The 18,930-nt window shown below is 52.4% G+C and overlaps 10 protein-coding genes across 10 annotated transcripts; 3 read left to right on the top strand and 7 right to left on the bottom strand.

Annotated features, from left to right (window-relative positions):
• Positions 1-571: 571 nt before the first annotated feature.
• IWZ02DRAFT_430716 (uncharacterized protein) lies at positions 572-3,605 on the bottom strand (the record flags this gene model as incomplete). Its single annotated transcript, XM_066766098.1, has 4 exons — positions 572-2,352; positions 2,410-2,512; positions 2,564-2,986; positions 3,033-3,605. 4 exons carry the CDS (start codon positions 3,603-3,605, stop codon positions 572-574), a joined length of 2,880 nt encoding a protein of 959 aa, XP_066625172.1.
• Positions 3,606-4,474: 869 nt separating this feature from the next.
• IWZ02DRAFT_444193 (uncharacterized protein) lies at positions 4,475-6,027 on the bottom strand. The gene is made up of 3 exons (XM_066767090.1): positions 5,962-6,027; positions 5,758-5,859; positions 4,475-5,700 (listed from the first exon to the last, which is right to left on the bottom strand). The coding sequence occupies exons 2-3, from the start codon at positions 5,835-5,837 to the stop codon at positions 4,632-4,634; spliced, it is 1,149 nt and encodes a 382-aa protein (XP_066625171.1). The 5' UTR covers positions 5,838-5,859; positions 5,962-6,027; the 3' UTR covers positions 4,475-4,631.
• Positions 6,028-6,318: 291 nt separating this feature from the next.
• Positions 6,319-7,711, bottom strand: IWZ02DRAFT_430714 (uncharacterized protein; the record flags this gene model as incomplete). The annotated part of the gene is made up of 6 exons (XM_066766097.1): positions 6,319-6,380; positions 6,482-6,569; positions 6,634-6,744; positions 6,772-6,964; positions 7,013-7,071; positions 7,121-7,711. The coding sequence occupies 6 exons, from the start codon at positions 7,709-7,711 to the stop codon at positions 6,319-6,321; spliced, it is 1,104 nt and encodes a 367-aa protein (XP_066625170.1).
• Positions 7,712-7,763: 52 nt separating this feature from the next.
• IWZ02DRAFT_444190 (uncharacterized protein) lies at positions 7,764-8,588 on the bottom strand. The gene has a single exon (XM_066767089.1). The coding sequence runs from the start codon at positions 8,409-8,411 to the stop codon at positions 8,181-8,183; it is 231 nt and encodes a 76-aa protein (XP_066625169.1). The 5' UTR covers positions 8,412-8,588; the 3' UTR covers positions 7,764-8,180.
• A 93-nt stretch (positions 8,589-8,681) lies between these two features.
• Positions 8,682-9,927, top strand: IWZ02DRAFT_178496 (uncharacterized protein). Its single transcript, XM_066762259.1, has 6 exons — positions 8,682-8,790; positions 8,845-9,143; positions 9,263-9,289; positions 9,339-9,410; positions 9,466-9,557; positions 9,815-9,927. The coding sequence occupies exons 1-5, from the start codon at positions 8,771-8,773 to the stop codon at positions 9,546-9,548; spliced, it is 501 nt and encodes a 166-aa protein (XP_066625168.1). The 5' UTR covers positions 8,682-8,770; the 3' UTR covers positions 9,549-9,557; positions 9,815-9,927.
• On the top strand, positions 9,793-11,043 carry IWZ02DRAFT_178579 (AhpD-like protein). The gene is made up of 3 exons (XM_066762260.1): positions 9,793-10,312; positions 10,377-10,694; positions 10,752-11,043. The coding sequence occupies exons 1-3, from the start codon at positions 10,025-10,027 to the stop codon at positions 10,932-10,934; spliced, it is 789 nt and encodes a 262-aa protein (XP_066625167.1). The 5' UTR covers positions 9,793-10,024; the 3' UTR covers positions 10,935-11,043.
• A 3,116-nt stretch (positions 11,044-14,159) lies between these two features.
• Positions 14,160-15,056, bottom strand: IWZ02DRAFT_444182 (uncharacterized protein). Its single transcript, XM_066767088.1, has one exon. The coding sequence runs from the start codon at positions 14,717-14,719 to the stop codon at positions 14,192-14,194; it is 528 nt and encodes a 175-aa protein (XP_066625166.1). The 5' UTR covers positions 14,720-15,056; the 3' UTR covers positions 14,160-14,191.
• On the top strand, positions 14,986-16,217 carry IWZ02DRAFT_178744 (uncharacterized protein). Its single transcript, XM_066762262.1, has 2 exons — positions 14,986-15,508; positions 15,580-16,217. Exons 1-2 carry the CDS (start codon positions 15,410-15,412, stop codon positions 16,105-16,107), a joined length of 627 nt encoding a protein of 208 aa, XP_066625165.1. The 5' UTR covers positions 14,986-15,409; the 3' UTR covers positions 16,108-16,217.
• On the bottom strand, positions 16,218-17,055 carry IWZ02DRAFT_178745 (uncharacterized protein). Its single transcript, XM_066762263.1, has one exon. It carries the CDS (start codon positions 16,795-16,797, stop codon positions 16,327-16,329), a length of 471 nt encoding a protein of 156 aa, XP_066625164.1. The 5' UTR covers positions 16,798-17,055; the 3' UTR covers positions 16,218-16,326.
• Positions 17,056-17,205: 150 nt separating this feature from the next.
• On the bottom strand, positions 17,206-18,427 carry IWZ02DRAFT_178667 (uncharacterized protein). Its single transcript, XM_066762261.1, has 2 exons — positions 17,598-18,427; positions 17,206-17,266 (listed from the first exon to the last, which is right to left on the bottom strand). Exon 1 carries the CDS (start codon positions 18,336-18,338, stop codon positions 17,637-17,639), a length of 702 nt encoding a protein of 233 aa, XP_066625163.1. The 5' UTR covers positions 18,339-18,427; the 3' UTR covers positions 17,206-17,266; positions 17,598-17,636.
• Positions 18,428-18,930: the final 503 nt, after the last annotated feature.

The raw sequence follows: 18,930 nt of genomic DNA, 5'->3' as shown, positions 1-18,930 counted from the left end.
TTCATCTTGCATTTCATGTCGAGGTTGGAGATCGGATTGCGGTTCTTCTGTTCTTGCCAGCCGCGTGAGGCGATCTTTTTTTGAACAAAATGCGGGCTGGTGGTGGCATTGTACGTTGGCAATGCGCTTTCACGCCGGTTCCTCCAGTGCACATATCACTCAAATCTCGAGTCCTCCTGTAAGAAGCTGATGCAGCGAGGCTTGGCGCCAAAAATCATGCCACACAAGAAAAATGGTGTGCGAGATAGTAGGGAGCATTTAAACCCTGGTCCGGCAATTGGTAAAGAGCATTCAAGCGCCCGCAAGGGAAAGTAAGAGAGAGCATTCAAGGCTCATTGGATAGAGATTGAGTATACATATTAGTCCGTTACATTAAACCGTCATGGAATAATAGCGTTGCGCCTGGAATAAAATAGGAAAGGAGAAGAAGATATCATGACGACGATGCTCCCTACAATTCTGCACTGCCTCGCGAGTATTGGACTTGAACGAGAAGCCGCCTGGAAAGTCACTCAGGGAAGACCAGGAGCCCAGTCTGATGTCTGGGTGAGTCTTCTTCTCAAGAGCAAGCTCATTCGTTCCTTCTCTTTTTGGCAATGTATGGCTTCTCAGTCGATGCAGGCCGCTTTCTTGCAAGGCGAGCCATGCTGCGCGTAACGACATTTGGATGACCAAGCGAATGAGATGCTCTCGACGTTCCTGCTTTCCCGTCCGACCTGTGGATGTCGTCTGGAAGCTCTTCCCAAAGCGAGGGAGGAGAACTTTCCCACTCCTGCACCTCATTGTTTTTCTTTCTCCGTGCCTCGATGCGGTCAAGGAAAGCCTGTTTTAGCTGTGCCACCGGCGTCCTGTTGTTGAAAGCGGCCGTGCGTTCATAGCGGTTTTGGTCGTCTGCCAAAAGATTCACATGATCCTGGCCCAGCTCTTCGAAAGGGTCGTCAGGCTTGACAAGGTAGGCATCTTCAATGTCCTCGAGCTCGTTCCGGAAACGACGTAGCTCTTGCTCAAGCCCGTCGTAGTCTAAGGTCGTTGTTGAGTCCACGTCACCACTAATGATCTCGAGTTTGCGTGGGGGTTCCTCCTCGAGATACTGAATGTGTTTCTCAACATAGTCAGCGAACAACATTGGCTCTTGAGTCTTTCGCCCTATGCTGGCCATGATTTTGTGTGTCACTGGTTTGTGCCTGTACGATTTGAAAGCCCTCTTCACATCATGTGAGAGGATGCGGCAGGCCTCTTCGCTCGGCAGATTGAGCAACCCGGATGGAGCTAGCTTATTTCGTGGTTTGGCGTCATTGATCCTACTCAGTAGATCGTCGACGTAGTAGTCCATTGTGAAGACCACAGGCCTGTTGTATTTCATGTCGAAGGCATGGTATTTGGTCATTGTCTTTGGCAGCTCGAATCTCAACGGATCGTACAGCGTCGTTTTCACATGCGTATCTCTTATCGCTCGAGTGCTGCCGCCGCGTGTGGTGAGTAAATCCGTAATCTTCTCACGAGTGATGTAAGAAGAGTCAAGTTCGATCATCCCACTGCCCTCCATGATCAACACAGGGTCTTGGCTCAGTTGACTCTCCGTCCACATACGATCCAAATTTGTTGACCATGACCTCGGATTTTCGTCGACGAGAGGGATTCCTCGGTCTTGTGCATGGCGGGTCCGATTGTTGAATGGCGTCTGGGCTATGCTTCTTGGTTCGTCGAATCTGCAATAGTTGGAACTGACATTCCGCAGGCATGACAGAAGAAAACGCCGATCGTCAGTCGTTGTGAGAATTCTGAACACCAGCGCAATGCCGACCACATCGCCAATATTGTAACCCATCTTGTCCGAATCAGTCTCAATGGATGGTCCGAAGCTCCGATAAAAGGAACTGTCGTTACTCCTCTGTCGCCCAACTTCTATGGTGTCCAACTCGTGGAAACCCCGCGGTATATCCTTGAAGTAGGTGAGGAGAGGGTAGACCCAGTCATGTTTTAGGAAATGATCGAGTAGCTCTGAGTAGCCGTACCCCGGCCTGTTCTTTGTCCATTGGCGTCTTCGGAAGCTGTTCTCATCATCTTGACGCAGTCCAAGTTGTCTGCAAACGAGTGCTATGACAGTCTCTATGTCCAAGTTTCCTGTACGACATGGACATGCAATGTCTCGAGGATAAGATTCGCCCGGTCTTAAATGCTTGTGAAAAGCGCATTGTTCGGCTTCGTCCTGAGACGGAAACTTGAGCGAATCTGGTCGTACTCCAGAAAGATGGGTATGCGCCAGCTTGGGCTGAGGTGTAATTCTTTGGGGAGTTGCCCTGAAGGGCTGTGTCAAATACGGTCGTCTTCCAGTCCCTTGGTACGAATTTGCTGTGGAGAATTAGCCCGTGATCCTGGCGCATTACCAATGTGGAGAAAACTCTATACCAATGGTAGCATCTAAAACGTTGATGTCGCTCTGGAAATTGAACCATATCTTCAAGATATCGTTGTTGAAAATGATCCGCTCCCAGAGGTACGTGAGCTGGCGCTGCTTTCAGTATCTCGATCAAGGGTGCACGATGCATTTGTGGTGACTCACTTGTCCTACAGTCTCGCTGTCCCTGTTCTCCAGCATGTGTAAAATATGGAAACAAAAGGTGACATGTCGATCAATCGCAATTGACAAGACTGTGCACAGATTTTCCGTGTCGTCCGTGTCTTCTTTCATGGACTGGAGTTCCTCTTCCTTTCGTTCTCTGCTGACAAGCTTGAACTCGGCATCAATACCAACATACGGACGTAGAATCGCTTTGTTTGCATTTGTTGAGGCCATGTCGACGTTGACGGGAATCTGTTGTCCAGGTCCAAGGGGCAGCAACCTCTCCAGGAGGTCCACCGCCTGTCGGATTTGATTTGCTTCCTTGACACTCACGACAAAGATAGAAAATATGGCTGGGTAATACGTTTTCCCGTTCTTTTGAAGAGATTTCCCAACCGTAGGAGCTGAATCGAGTGCGTTTGGCTGGTCCATAATTAGCTTCGTGACGCCTGGGAAGTCGATCACCTACCAAGGCGAATTCGTTTGCGCAGTCGGGTTTCCGGAATTCATTGGGATCCCACCACCATCTAATCTCTTTGATTGTTAGACCAAGGCTCTGAGCTCCCTTCTTTTCTTTGATCAGTCGATCTATGAGAGTTTCCCCAGAATTTTCTGGGACCTGGCTGGAAAATCCGAAACGTTTCGGGAAGCGCCTGAGCAAAATTTGGCATCGAACATGGTCGCTGAAGTCTGGACCGATTACACTCAATTTCCTTCCGTCCTTCAAGCGGATATGAGTGCGAAGAGCATTGGACACAACTTCGAGGACGTTGTTCAGGGTAGTTGATGAGTTCGATCGATCAGGCTCTGACAGATATTTGTAGAACCCGCCGTGATCGAAGGAGTGGTAACGACGGTGAAGAGGGTGTTGGGCATTGAGCCAGATTCGAAGATAGTGATGCAGGACCTCTCCAAGGATGTAGGTGAATTCATTTGGGTTGCCGATGAGTTGCCTTGCAAGGGCACGATACAACGCTCTGCCATCCCCAAGTTGTCCGCCTCCTGATTCGTGGATTACCAATAACTTTCTGCCGTCATTCATGTTAGTTGAAGAGAGACTTGGAGATATGCCTTTCGCAACGGGGACTAAGACGAACTCTCATATCTGGAGATTGTGGAAATGTGGGATTGTCGATAAACAAAGAAGTCCCAGAAACAGGTCCGCATCCGGCCACTTGTCGCAGGTGAAGATTATTCGTCCTCGACTAAAGCACTTGAAAGGAGCCGAAATCATGGATCTAGTCCTAATTGCAAACGTCATGGCGCACATAACCAGAGAGGTCTGCGAACTGGGACAGGACTGGTTCTTTGACGCCTGCTAACAGTAGCTCCAAAGGCAACTCAAATACCCCTTATAAACTGTCAGTTCAAGAGTACAAATGCTCCCTATTGTCTCTCGAATTGGTTTATGTGTATCCGAGCTTGTACAAAGCCTGCTACGGTCCACTGTGTTGCCCACTACATCGTCACTGCGTTTCCTACTACGTCGAAGGCGTGGCGGTCTGGGCGCGACATAATAGGCGCGACACGTTGGACATAGCACACTTGAAACAAACCAGGTGAGGCGGACGTGATTGGTGGTTACAGAAAGGGGGGCTCAGTAACCTCGTAGCCGAAGAAGGAACAGTGACGATTGCAGATCGCATGTTAGTCTTAGTTGATAAGGGGACAAAGAGGTTAAACAAGTTCTTTGACAGTCCGCTAGAGTGTGTATAACAAAAGCCAAAGCTGCAAATAAGGAATTCCGGCAAGTGCTCTTGGAACGTGATATGAGAGAAATTTATCTCAACCACAAGTAAGCAGAACAAGGCTTGGTGGCAGTCGTGACAAACACGGATGTGGGTTCTCCACGCGTGAGAGCTTATGGACACTCCTATCCTATAGCTTATGGATTCGTGAACGCTCCTATGTGTTCTGGTGTAAGAGAATTCAAATGCTCCCTATAAATCATTTATTCGCGTGTATGAGCATGAATGCTCCCAGTCTGCGCTCTTACATTCAGCTAACTTCTGTTGTGTGTGCCACAACTTTTATCACCTAGCCTCGGACCATTCCACTGCCAAAATTTTCACCTCTTGATCCTTTTGGTCGACACCGGGTTATCATGCCGGTGTAGGCCAGCGTCTTCTGTAGAGCGTTTCGATCCCGCCGACCCGCCATTTCCATATACAGCCCCATTCCTTGTCCTACTGGGCGTCGTCGTAGGGTCTTCAAAGGAAATTGTCGGATCCGGGCCGTTGAAAGCTTCCTCGAAATCGGATGTCCAGACCTGACCTTTGAACTTGAGAATTTCTTTGTTGATCGCATTGAACCAAGCTTGCTTATGCTCTTTTGTTGTTTTTTCGCTGTTGCGTAATATCGTCTCCCTTTCGAACGCTGGTGTGTGCTCACTTTCCACCCTGGCAAAGAACTTCAGGCCCCACTTGTCGAAACAATTGTCGATTTTGACCCGATTGCTCCAAATGACTTTGTGTAGAGTGTCCTTGAGCTCGCTCAGTCTGCGAATCCTACCTTCCGGGCTCAAATCTGTCGTCAAACTCGTTGTATCCGCATCGTCAAGGGCTCGCTGAATCGCAGTCGGGGGATACTCTCCGACAGTGTTTGGATACTCGGTCTTTCTTGTCAACATTTTGTCGCCTTCAACCGCCATTCGGACTCCGTGAGAAACGCTGAAGCCATTCACGTTTTTACAATCCTGTAACAGGCCTCTGAGAATGTCTGATTCTGAAGCTTTCAAGGCACGGACCCGCCAAAATATGTCCTCCATGTGGCACTCCATGCCTTGGACAGCTGCGGGCTTGCACCGGTCGCTGATGTTCGGCTCCTCCGTCATGCCTTCCGCGAGTTCGAATCTGCACGGATCATAAAGTCTCGTCCTTGTTGAGGTCTTTTTCTGTGCTTCTGATAGCGTTTCATCGAGTCCAATCCTTGTTTTAATGAGTTTCTCATATGACATGAAAGAGTTATCGCGCTCAGCTAGGTCGAGATTGTCCTTTATCCAGCGGATATGGGTGGGAACTGAGCCCATGTCAGGAACAAAGGCTTGCAAGTCACTATCGTGCCACAGGTTGTTCAAATCTGCAGACCATCTTCTGGGATAGTCTGAGATAAATGGAATTCCTTTGTAATATGAACTTCTGGTCCTGCGGTCAAACGGCGTCTATGGCATGCGCCGCGCCTGGTCAAGAGCTTGCCTCGGCGTGTTTTCGCTGAATTTTCTCAGACGCGAAAAGAGCAGCTTGCGGTCATCAGTCGTCGTCAGAAAACGGAACATGAGTTCAATTCCAGCGACATCCCTAATGTTGTAACCCAATTTGTCCGAGTCAGTCTCCATTGATGAACCAAGGCTTCGATAGAATCGAGTTTTGATGGCATTCTTCGCACTGAGACGCTCTCACCTGTCGTCAAGGTCCTTGAAATCAGGCGGAAGGTTTTGATAGATGAACCGATTTCCTGCGTCTTTCAGATGATTCAGGATCGGATAAATCCAGTCGTCTTTCATGAAATAATCCAGAAGTTTTGCGTGACTGAATTTTCTTCATTCTGAATACCACTCGCGTTTGACGCACTCGTTAATCAAGTAACGGTGTGCATCGTGTTCGGGAAGTCTGAGCTGTCGACGGACGTGCGCAAGTATGGACTCCAAGTCCAAGTTTCCATCGCGACATGGGCAATACATCGCCCTGTTATCCTGGTAAATCAGATCATTTGAATGGAATGGACACTCAGCCCTTTCTGACGGGAAAAACAAAGTTTTAGGCCGCTTTTGCTTTTGGGAAAAGATCGCTTAGCTTGAACTTGGGATTGACCCAGATACCTGTTTTTGGGTGTCTGTACGGCTTCCTCTCCGTCGACTGGTACAAATGGGCTTTGTCGGGCGGTTGGTCTTTGAAATTACACTCACTTGATTTAACGTACCAATTGTGTTATCTAATGTGGAAATGTCGCTCTGGAAATTGAACCGGATCTTCAGGAGCTTCTTGTTGAAAATGACGCGAATCCAAAGCTGTTTGAGCAGAGACACCGTAAGTGTGGCTCAAAAGACATTGATGCCCAAAAAGGTGACTTACCCCTGAGACTGTGTCTTTTCGAGCTTTTTCGAGCATGTCCAGAATGTAGAAGCAAAAAGTGGCATGTCGATCCACGGCAATACTGAGAACTGTGCATATGTTATCGGCCTCCTAATCATCATTGTTCTTCCTCGATACCAAGGCTTCGTCACTCAAGCTGTCGCTGACGAGCTTGAATTCTGAGTCAATGCCAACGTAGGGAAGCAGGCGACCTTTTAGAGCAGTCATGAAGGACCTACTGCCGTTGACTGGTATCTTCTGGCCTGGGATGGGGGGTAGGATGTTGAACAGAAGATTCAAGGCGGGCTGAATCTGGTCTGGCGTCTTGACGCTCACAACAAAGTTCGAAAACACTGCTGGGAAACCCAAGTTTCCTTACATGCCCGGCAAAGGTTGTCCAATCGTAGGACTTGGCCAATCTGGATTAAATTCCGCCAGCTGATTTGTGAGTCAGCGCATATTCATAACGTTGTCATCGCGTACCTACCGATTCGAATTCATTTGCTCTTGTAAATTTATTGAAGGGATCGGCAGGGTCCCACCACCATTTAACCTCCTTGATGTTCAGCTGCTTGCTGTCTTTATGAGCTTTGAAATTGGCCATGTACTTGATAAGATCCTCCCCCGTGTCCTCTAAGATCAGACTCGAACAAGTTGTCTTATTCTGTCCTTTTTTCACAGAAATCCAGCATTGCATGTGGTTTCCGTGGGCATGACCAATCGGGTTGGTGCCACTCGATTCTCTGATTATGATCTCAGTTCGGAGAGCGTTTAAAGCAACGGTGAGGACGCGTTGTAGGATGAGTGGTGAATTAGATAGACCAGGTTTGGAGAGGTAAGAGTGGAAATTGGCCACTGGTTTATCATATTGGCGGTACGTTTGGTGGAGTGCACGTTTCTGATTGAACCAGGTTTGGAGGTAATGATGCAATACCTCGTTGAGAATGTACTTGAAGTTCTGGGGGTCCCCAAGTATTTGTCGCGCAAGAGCCCGGTAGATGGCTCGGTCATCGGGGCTGCAGTTTTGGGCGTCATTGGAGCTCTCTTCGATTTCGTAATAAGTCCTGTCTGAATCCATATTGCTGATTATCGGCTAAGGTTCCAGCGGCCATCTGCCGCACGTCCTTCGTCTTTTGGATGTACGGAGTAAAATTATCGATCTGATGCCACACAAAGGATGCCGAAGGATCCTACCGCAACCAGCCACCAAGGGAGTTTTCGTCTTTGACTGAAGCACTTGAAAGAAGCCGGAATTATGGACTGGTGCCTGGTGGCAAAAGTTGGAAATGTCTGCGATCTGGGGCATGAATGTTCCTCGTCGAAATCCCACACAGATGCTTGGATGATTCTTTGCCGCTAGCTAAGAGCAGCTCGAAGGGCAGCGCGTCTACCATTTACCAACTAGTAGTCCGAGGTTATGAATGATCATAACTAGCACTCAAAATTTTTGGTGTGTGTGCCAGGACTTTTGCGACCGAGCATACACTCTCGTCCTTCGAGGACGGCAACATGTTCTTTGTGCCAGATATGAGTCATGGTTCAAAATCTCAAGGCAAACAACACTCATATTTCCAATCGATGGTCGAGTCCCTTAGCGAATGCCTTCTCTTACTTAACGATTTGCCATCTTCCCTGCCTTTCCCCGTTTGAAGGCGTTGATCACTGGAGGATGGAACCTGATGAAGCAAGCCATTTTGTACGCTTCGACTATCGACATGGGAGCTTGAACAGAAGAAAAGGGACAAAGAAAGTGGAGGAACAATGAATGGCGTTGACATAAAAGCATTCAAGCAGCATCGGGGTGTGGAGAGTCGCCAGGGAACACGAAGTGATTTGTTTGTCTGAGCGTAGTTTTAAATGACAAGAATACTCAGGGTACGCGCGTAGTTGCAAGGCAAATAGGCTGAATCAGAGGTGCAAAATGAATTAGCCAAAACTGTCGAGATGTTGTCCAGGTCCAGTGGCGGTTGAGCGGGACGGGAGGGAGTCGACGCCGCAGGGTCCGTGCATACCTTACTCACCGCCCATGTTTGCCCAGTGGAGGCAGTCGGAGGCGAAAGAGCGACGCAATCCACTCTCCGCCAAACACTGTCACTACTCCAGCCAGACCATCGGTCATCGCCGCTCTCTTCGAAAGATGAGCGCTTCGAACGATCGGTGAGCTTCACTGTCCCGTCTCTCCACGTGCCTGTTCCTGACCAAGCTCTCTAGATGGAGGCGCCAATCGCCCCAGCGCAACCAGCAGCGCTTGTCCCAGGCGCAATCCCGCGACCGGTCTATTGGTGGCAGCGGCCACAATACTCCCACCGGCAAGCATGACAACGACCGTCAAGTCATGTCTAGCTTCTCCGGTAATGCCTGGGCCAACCAGAAAGGCAGAAACCAGCCCCAGGGCCAGTCTGGCAGCCAGCGAGCGAGTGCTCCACCCGGAGCTTTCCAAGGATATCAAGAGGAGCACACGCCTGTGAATGGCTTCAATTCCAAGGAGGCCAAAAACACCCTGAGAAAATGTGCGTACTCTGTCCCAAAGTTCTGCAAGCAACACCGGCCAGAAGGACCACCAGAAAGCGGCTAGCGGCTATAGCCTTGCAAAGGTACTTTGTCCTGATGCTAACGAATTACTTTCAAGGGTATCAAGAGGCGCACACGGGCAATGGTGAGTCTTTGGATCGATGGTGATCACCTCATGCTAATATGTCATTCAGACGGCAAACAGCTCCTCTACAAACCCCAGGGTGATGTAGCGCCCCGTCCTGCAGGCCCTTGGGGCAGCAAGCGTAAGTCATTCAAGCCCTATTCTTCTTGAACATGTCTAATAGTAACTCAATGCAGCAAATACCATGGCTAACGGTCAAGACTTTTGGGTCCAAGTGCGAAAGCAAATCGCTGCCCTCGAATCCAACAAGACCGCCTGATTTCGTATCATCGACCGAGCGAGCTCATGCAAGCATACTCAGCTGTACATGTGTGGTTATGGAAGCATAAGGAAGGGCGTTTGGATCACTGCATAGGAGCATGGCGTTGGCTTGGGCAGGGACTACTTTTCGCGCCGAATTGTGGAGCATGAGAGCTGGCTACATCCATGATGATGCTGGAAGGCCAAGCCTATGGGCTGGAATTGCCACTGGAAGTTTGATGGACCCTGCAGAAAAGACGGCCATTCCGCAGGAGCAGTTGAAACGCCGAAACCGTACATGAATCGCTACTTGATACCATCAGCATTGTTCAATGGACATTTTGTTCGTCTCCGACTTCCGCTTCCGTGCAGGACCGACTGTTGGGGGTGGGCTCCAGCCCTGGCGGTATCTGGACCCTTTTCGGTACATCTGCTTGGACCATCGCGTTGCTCGTCTATCGCGTAGCGCGCCCCGCCAGCCTTACCACTACAACAATGTCGTCCATCAAACTCCAGAGCATTCTCACTCCCGCCATTGTCCAAACTTTGCGAACACAACCTCATCTCGCACGTCATTGGTACTATGTCGCGGGTGTCACTCTTTCGGCTTTGAATAGGCCCGATGAAGTTCCCAACCTGCTTATCTCGGCTTTGGGCAAAGACAGCACCTCACAATCAGAAAACGCCAATTGTTCGGAGCTGAGCCTCGAGGAGCAACTTTACATTATACGGCGATTGAGGGAAGGCCTGATCAAATCTGCCGCTGTCGTGGGGGTGCCCAAAGTATGATTTATTTCTGGCCTTTCAGATCCACATCATCATGCTGCGGTCTCACGTTTTCGAACAGGTCATCAATGCCCTCTTGGCCCTCAAGTCTGCCACGCCTGAAGATTTGCTCGATGAATGTCCTGATTCGTCCCCGACTGGACGACGTGCCGAGATCTACGGACAGTCGTTTTCGTCAGTCTGGGAGCGAGGGCAGCAGTTTTTCGAAAAGGTCTACGGCAAGATATCAAAACGCGTCATGGGCCAGATGGATCGCTCTGGCACCGAGGACCTAGGCCTGACCGCACGTCTAATGTATGGGTATATTTTATCGAATGAGAAGGTGCTCGATGCGAAAGAGACGGGCTTTGTATGCATTGCGGGATTGATACCGCAAGATGTGCGTAGATCATAATACCGGGCAGCGCCTTGGAGACGATACGCTGACAGAATGCAGGTCAATCCTCAACTCAAAGGACATCTTAGAGGCGCATTGAACAATGGCGCAACAGTCGAGGAAGCTCGCGCTGTAAGGGATGCAGTCATTCAAATTTGTCAAGCAGCAGGCATGACAATGCTGGCAGAGGATGCTGCTGGCGGATGGGGGTGGAGAGAAGAGATTGCCAACGTCAAGACTTGACAGGCCTCACCAAACGAACTCCTCACCTCTCCGCCATCTCTCTATTCTCTTGAAGTCCGAGTCGCCACCAAATCCCCCGCGTCTTGAAATCTCGGCGAGGAGTGGACACGGAGACTATTTTCCTACATCGCCATATCCGGTTTCCCCTGCATATAATCTTTTTTGCCTCGCGCCTTTTCTTACAACCTATCCGCTTCCCTGACCTACTTCGCTGGACATGACCGAATCTCGCAGTACCCAAAACCCCGGCGTCGGAACGCGCACGCAAATACAGGACGACATGCCTGCTTCTCACTTTCACTATGACCGAATAGAATTGAAGCATGGTCTCTCACCGCACCCTGTATGCTGCCGCCACTGCGACAATCCCCGTATCCGCTTGCTCGTATCCCGAGATCCGGCGTTTACGCTGCCCTTACATCTCCTGTCCACGACTAACGACACGGGAACACGGAAACCCACGCGAATAGTGTCATCATCATCTGGAGTTGGCAGCAAAAACATCTTTCCGTATCTCATCCATCTCAGTGTTGCACGGCAAACGCGCAAGCGACCGAGCGAATGAGTGGATAAGAAGAAGCCGGGAGGCTTACGGGAGCAAGCACGCCGAGCCTTGTCTCGCTTTCGCCTTTCCCCTTTCCATCAACCATTGACCCCTGCGTCGGAATCGCTCGGGAAATCTCTCGTCATCCCCCTTTTGTTCCTGGGGTGGTACCTGCTTGCTTGCTGACGGGGACGAGGCAGCAGAAGGGCACTGTTAGCAAGGCATCAATCACCATCTTACGTGGTCCTCGCCAATTTTCCTTGCCAGTCGTGAGCGCAAGAGGGGTGTTAGTACACGATTGAATCCTTCTACAGAAAACCAAGGTCCTTTGCTCTTCTTTTCCGGTCCACTGTCTCACGTCAATCGTGCCCCCATAATCTGCAACGCATTTCACCACCATGACCACCGACCGGTCGGTCCATCCGTCTTCTAGACTGTGCTGATCCCATTCACTACTGCCGTGACGCCTTCCTTTCGCTTCCTGTCTGAGACGTTCTATACACATGTTCCATTGTCTGCTACGTCGTTATTGGCTACCTTGTGGGTTCAAGATTTAGAGCCTCGCTTTGATTGGATGCGTTGCTGCGTCTCGTTATGCATGAGTCACCACACACACACAGAGGCATGTGCATATTTGACGAATGAGGCAGAGCGGAGCATAGCAGTGAGAGTTTAGCAGAGTGCAGTGGAAGGGGGTGAGAGGATGCTTGAAGAATCACAAATGCAGCATGCACACGCGCATGCTCTAGTATTTGGAAAAAGAGAAGAGCGAGGTGATGGTGGGAGATCGAGGATCAACAGCGAACAGGGCAAGGCGCATTGATTCTGACTGACTACATTGCCCTTCCCTCTCCTCCACACATAGTCGTCCTTGATCTACGCATCCTCATTCGTCAGTCGCCAAGCATCGACACCTTTCCTGTTCTTCCTCTTCCGCACTTGATCATTGGCTTTTGGCTCTTCTTTGTCCTTGTCCGCTACACAGAGATGCGCACGAGCACGAGAGCAAGCTCGCGACAACTCGACACTGACTTGACTTTTCCCCCTTTGGACCATACGGCACCTGGAAATGGCGGATGGCACAGGAGCCGAGAGACGACACGAAACAGGAGTACAAGAAGGAGCGCAGAGCGGCACGCTATACGCCATGAGTCGGGCACTGGTGCGAGGCAAGAAGGAGGCGAGGGTGTGCCGAGTCCGATTTCTTTTGTTTGAAACCTTTAGTGGAGGATGAATAGGAAGGTGGACGACAAGCGCGGAGGGCGGGCTTCGATTGATTGACTGATTGACAGTGAAGTGACAGACTGACGTCGTCGGGCAAGCAGGCCAAACAACAACAACAACGGACATGCGCCGCGCACACCGGCCCGCAGCGCACGAGACTCGACGGAAAAAAAAAAAAAAAAAAAGCAAAAGAAAGAAAGGATTTGGAACGACGTCGGAGGCCAACGCCAACCATTCGTCGTCCGCTTGTTCCATGGGCGGGCAGCGGAGATGGTGCCCAGTTGGGGCAGAGGGGACGAGGGAGGGCTTCCAAGACATTGGCATGCTGCTACTGCTCCTACGTACAAGTCAAAAGGGCCAAGGGCAAAAGCGTCGCGTTGTACATGCTTCTACATGCGTACGTGCGCACGGGACCGGACGGCGGGCTTCTTGGTCGCTCTCCGTCTCTGCTGCCCTGCCCTGCCCTGCCCTGTGCCCTGGCTGGCCTCCCTCGGCTGCCCGGTTTCGAAGGGGAATGCTATGCGAAAGCTCTGTGCGACCACCTTCTCACTCACTCGCTCGCTCGCTCGTTGCCCACCCACCACTGCTCACCTTGTCGTAGGAGGACGACGACGACGACGACGACGACGATGGCAAGAAAGGAGTGCCTCGTGCGAAAGAAAGAGAGCCGAACGCTACCGCCCGCCAAATGATGGGCGCACAACAAACACAGACGTACGGCTCGCCAATCAATCCGTCGTCCCCGGCAGCCAGGAAGCGAGCGGGCCACGACAGGTGCGATGGTCAGGACAGACAGACTGAGAAAACGCGTGGTTAGTTGGTTGGTTGGTTGGTTGGTTGGTTGGTTGGTCCGTCGGTCGACCAACACTTGGCCACCCAGCCAACTGACCTTACCGCAGGTCCGTCGTTACGAAAGAGCCGGGAGGCCAAAATACGACTGATGACTGCTTGCTACCACCACCACCACCACCACCACCACCACCACCACTACCACTACCACTACCACCACCTCCTCCGTCGCCGCTACTTAGGTGTGCCTAGCACGTCTGTCTCCCCATCGTCGCGTGCGCGTCGACTGAGCACCACCGTGTTTGCACAAGAGCAGCAACACGCGTGCATTTTTCATTATTGCCTGCCTGTCTGCCTGCCCTGCCCTGGCCTGCCTGCGCTCGCTCGCTTCGGCCGAGGAGAGGAGGCGACGCGAGACGAGGCGACGACCGACGACGCGCCAATATTACGTCCCTTGTGCGTTCGTGCGTGCGTGCTTGCTTGCTTGCGCTCCGTCTATCTACTATTTTCCCAAATGTCACTTAGCAGTCACGGGCGAGCAACTAAGTCCCAAAGCAATTCGGCGGGCGCGTGCACATCCCAACCCTACCACCCACTACTCACTCTGCCCTGCCCTGCCCTGCCCTGCCCCGACACCACCGACAGACACCGACACCGACTGTCTGCCTGTCTGTCTGCCTGCCTGCCTGTCTGTCTGGTGTCACCTACCTCGCTCGCCCGCCCGCCCGCCCGCCCGCCTGCCTGCCCGCCTTCGGGCGCACCGGACGGACGCAGGACGGACGCAGGACGGACGGAGGACGGAAGACAACGAAACCCACCTACCTACCTTGCCCAATGTAACGCGGACCGGGCGGTCGGGATTTGTGGATGGAAAAAATGGAGGGACGGACGTCGGCTTTTGACGGAACACGGATCCACTCACCGCCGCCGGCGCCGGTGGTGGTGGTGGTGGTGGTGGTGGTGGTGGTGGTGGCAGGAGATGATGAGGCTCGAGTACGGTAGTGGTGCAGCGCTCGGCTCGTCGTGGCATTGGCATCGTTGGTTTGCTTGCCTGCTGACTGCTGGATGAGGATGAAGGATGGATGGATGGCATGGGTACGGTAGACGAAGCCGTCGCATTGAGTCGCCTGGCGTCGCGCGCGTTGGATCGAATGTACCTACGGAAAGTCAGTACGTTCGAACATACAGACGGACATACATACAGACGGACATACATGCATACGTACATGGGTGCGGGCGTCCGTCCAGTCGTCCCGTCGGCCCCTGCATTGTCCCCCGCTGCGTCGTCACTGGATCACGGTACCCGGGCCTACCTACCTTACGCACCCATCCACGTCACAGACAGACGAAGCGAGTGTGCATTTGGAGAAAGCAAGCAAAGCACCAACTAACTCATCACCTCCTCACGCGCCGTGCAAACGAGAGGAGCAAAACCCTTCTCTCATACATACCAAGCAGCAGCGGCGGCAGCAGCAGCGGCAGCAGCAGCAGCAAAAGCGCATTCATTGCACTCGCTTCCAAAAAGAGTGTACCAACCAACCAACCTACCTACCTACCTACCCAAGTGATCGGGCAATCAATCAGTCGCGTGCACGCGCACAGCGCCAATCCTTCTCCTTGCGAACGGGTCCGACAATGGTCGTCCGCCTCGGTGCCCTGATCTTCCTTCCTTCAGGTTCCCGGCCGAGCTGCATCCTATCTGTCCGCCTTTGTTCCCCTTGCTTCTGAGCGAGTGAGCAAGTGAGCAAGTGAACAAGTGAGTAAGTGAGTGGGCATAAATGTAATTAAAAAAAAAAAAAAAAAAAAGAAGTGGCCAATTAGATGGAGAGAAAAAGACACCTGGTGGTAGCGAGGGTTAGGAAAGATTTGAGATGTTATTTCCTTGTTTCGGTGTGCGGGGGTGGTGGTGGTGGGTTCAATGGAGGATCTGTGTGCGGGTGGATGTCGTGCTTCAATTGCTGCTGCGTGGGTGTGGCGGCGCAGGCAAGCAGGCAGTCTGAGAGCTGGTTTTGAACGCGTGAGTCGACTGACTGCTTTTGGTACCTACGGTAGCAGGCAAGCAAGCAAGCTGTCTGACTGTCTGACCAGACGTCAACAAGGGGAGAGAGAAAGAGAGGAGGACGGCGGGCAGTGCAGTATTTTCTCCTCACCATCATCGACACAGGAGAAAAAGACATCTGTTTTCCACACCACCACTACTACCCATCCCAGCCAGCCATCCAGCCAGCCAGCCAGCCAGTCAGTCAGTCCTCATGCACATCCAACACCAGCGCATCATCGTATGCGTGCGTGGCCGCCGCTGCCGCGTACCTACTACCCACATGCACCTCACCACCTCCGCCTCCCCGCCGCAGCATTGCACATGGCGAATCGGACACCCAGGCCTTAAATGACGAGCTGGACGAAGGGGGAAGCCGTACGTACACGTCCTTCACATGTGTTGAGCGGACGGTGGCCATGTTTCTCTCCCAAACGTCTGGGCTGCGCTGGTGCATTTGCGCACTTACTCGGGCGGTCAGGAAGTCAGGCACCAGGGGCCGGCCAGACGGAAGGACGGACGGACAGACGTGTCTGGATGGATGGATGGATGGATGGATGGCTAACCAGGTACCGTAGGTATCGTGCGTGCATGCATGCATGCGTGTGTGTGTGTGTGTGTGTGTGTATGCTGGCAGGTCAGGGCAGGGCTGGCAGGCAGGGTAGAAGGAAGACAAACAGACGGCTTCTTCCCTTCCCTCTTGCTTTTGATGGCTGGACCTGGGATAGACTGCGCAGATAGCAGGGAGGGAGGAAGCGATGGTGCGGTGCGGTATTCGCCGTTTGCCGCATAGACGATCAAGAATTGTCTGCTTGGTTCCTTGACTCATTGACTGATTGAGTTGCGAGACACGGATCGTGGTGTCGTGGGGTTGGTGCCGTGGTAGCGTGGGGGAGCTGTGTGTGTGTGTGTGTGTGTGTTGGGCCGACCAGGGAGGTGGAACTGGGGGGACCCGTGGGACCGCGGAACCGGGTAGGTCGTTGATGGATTTGGAAAAGAAGAAGAGGACGAGGAGGAGGAGGAGTAGGAGGAGGGGAAGATGGGAAAAAGCAATGATGGGTGCGGAAAAGATTTCTCTGTTTCAGAGGTGAAGATGGGGATGGACGGCGAGGAGCATGTATGTGACTTGAGAGCAAGAGAATGAAGGAAGGAAAGATGATAAGAGAGATGAGACAGGACCACAAATTAATCCACCAAACGAGTCTGGCAAAAATGCTGCATGAACACAACCAGATGATGTGGTAGCTTACTAGGTCTCCCTCATCCATAGAGACAAACAACCAAAAAAAAAAAAAAAAAAAAAAAAAACCCCCTTCCAAACCATCATCTACAACCACACACGACCTCAAAAACAAATCGCTTTCTCAGCATTTCCAATCCACCCATGAAATCGACAATCAGCAACATGACGTTCCACCGCGTCCGTCCGTCCGCTACTTGCTTGCATCAAGCCACGCCTACCACGCAGGGCCCACTGCTACGCCATGCTCATGTCCATGCCCATGCCATGTCCCTATCCATCATCCATCATCGTCGCATGGGCATCATGTCGCATTGCGCGCGGGCGGACGGATAGGCACTGCCTGCCCGCACGCACGCACGCACGCAGCGCCCACAGCATACAGCATACGCACACACGCTTGCAGATAGGCAGACAGACAGGGGGAAAAGTGGAGACGTTCGCCAACAACGTTGCTTTGTGAGTTGTGCATTCGGTTCATCAACTGGCTCGGTGTTCTGGTGGCCGGTTCGCCGAAGGTGTGAGATGTGAGGTGTATGTGTGTGGATACGAGGGTGCTGAAGGGACAAGAGACAGGATGAGGCGGGAAAAAGAAAGAAACGAGGTATGTGTGAGGCGAAGAAGGCACGGGGAAGGGGAAGGGGAAGGGAAGGTGACGTAGCCAATGCTTTGCGCCATGTTGTGCCATGCCATGCAGTGCGGAAGATGTGCAGCGGATGGGGGGAGGGAGGGACGTGTTCTAGGGCAGGCCTTCAAGTCTACCAAGAAGGGTAAATAAAAGAGAAAAGATCAAGAGTAGGAGGAGAAGAAGGAGAAGTGAAAACCTACTAGTGTACAGTACGCAACCTGTATGTAAACAAAGCATCCTCAATTCCTCTCAGTCCCCGAAACTCGACAGCAAAAAAGAGTGTCAATCGCACATCTCCAATGACTCCCCACCCACCCAGCAACGTAGCGCCGCACTGTACCTCCGTACATTTCCATGTGTCGATGGTAGCACGTAACCACAGACAGACAGCCAGACGGGACGGAGCAACGCAGGGCAGGGCAGGGCAGGGCAGGGCAGGGCAGGGCAGGATAAGCCAGCCAGTCTGGCTGCAGGGCACATACGTATGTGCTTATCCACCGCGGATGCACACACAGGTAATGAATGCAGCTTCGCGCGAGCGAGCGAGCAGGTGGGCGGGCGGCGTGCCTGATCGGCGGGGCATGGCGGCGGCAATGCGCTGCGCGAGTGCGGGAGGGAGAGTGAGAGGAAAGGGGAGAAGTAGAGGACACGACGCAAGCAGTGAGGCCGCGAGGCAATGAAATCAGGGGTGGGATGGTGGGTGAGATGGATGAGGCGTAGGCAAAGAAGGCAAGCGGGCGCCCTGCCTGCCTGCCTGCCTGCCTGCGACGATCATTTCGCCTCGTCGACGCGCTTCTGTTGGTCAATGCCACCTGCTCATCGCTCGATCTTCTTCTTCTGCGTTGCGTGGCTTCAAATATCGCTTGGCGCGGTGGTGCTGCAGCGCAGTGCGGATCCGATGGCCATGGCCCGACGGGTATTGGTTGGGCGTGGGCGTGCATGCAGCCTACCGAGATGGGGCGGCGGGTGGGCGTCGGTGGAGTGGTGAAAGAAGGAGGAGGAGGGTATGGAAAGTAGAGACCGTATACGTATAGTAGATTGTGTATTATGATTGAGGTCGGGCAAGCAGAGTAGCTGCAGTGAGGTGGTGGCTTCGGAGCGCGTGTGGGTAGCGGCAGTTCAACGGAAGACGGTGCCAACAAAAACGAAACGCTTTGAGACAGAGTGACGAAAGGGAAGAAGCAGCGCAGAGTGGAGACGGACGATCTGGAGGTTGGCAAGATTTTTCTGGCCCCCGCGTATTACGTCGGTTGTGGAGGGACATACTTGGTGACTTGACCCGAGGCCTGTGCTGCAGACGACGCGTGCCGACCTCGCGTTTCCCTTCTCGCTGTCTCTGTCCGACATGTTGCTAAAACCAGTGTCCGGCCAAAAGAGCCCTCGTTTATCGACTGCCAACATTATCCAGAAAATTAGACAGGGCCTCGGTACAAGCGCTTACCTCACAGCCTGCATTGCACACAACCACAGCCAACCTGCCTACCTAACATCATCTCTCTTTGTTACTGCTCACCCACCACGGCGACTCTTGCC

Source organism: Phyllosticta citriasiana (genome assembly GCF_038021145.1).
Source record: "Phyllosticta citriasiana strain CBS 120426 chromosome Unknown IWZ02scaffold_3, whole genome shotgun sequence".
Classification (NCBI taxonomy): Eukaryota; Fungi; Ascomycota; class Dothideomycetes; order Botryosphaeriales; family Phyllostictaceae; genus Phyllosticta; species Phyllosticta citriasiana.
This window is presented reverse-complemented; position numbering and strand designations above follow the sequence as displayed.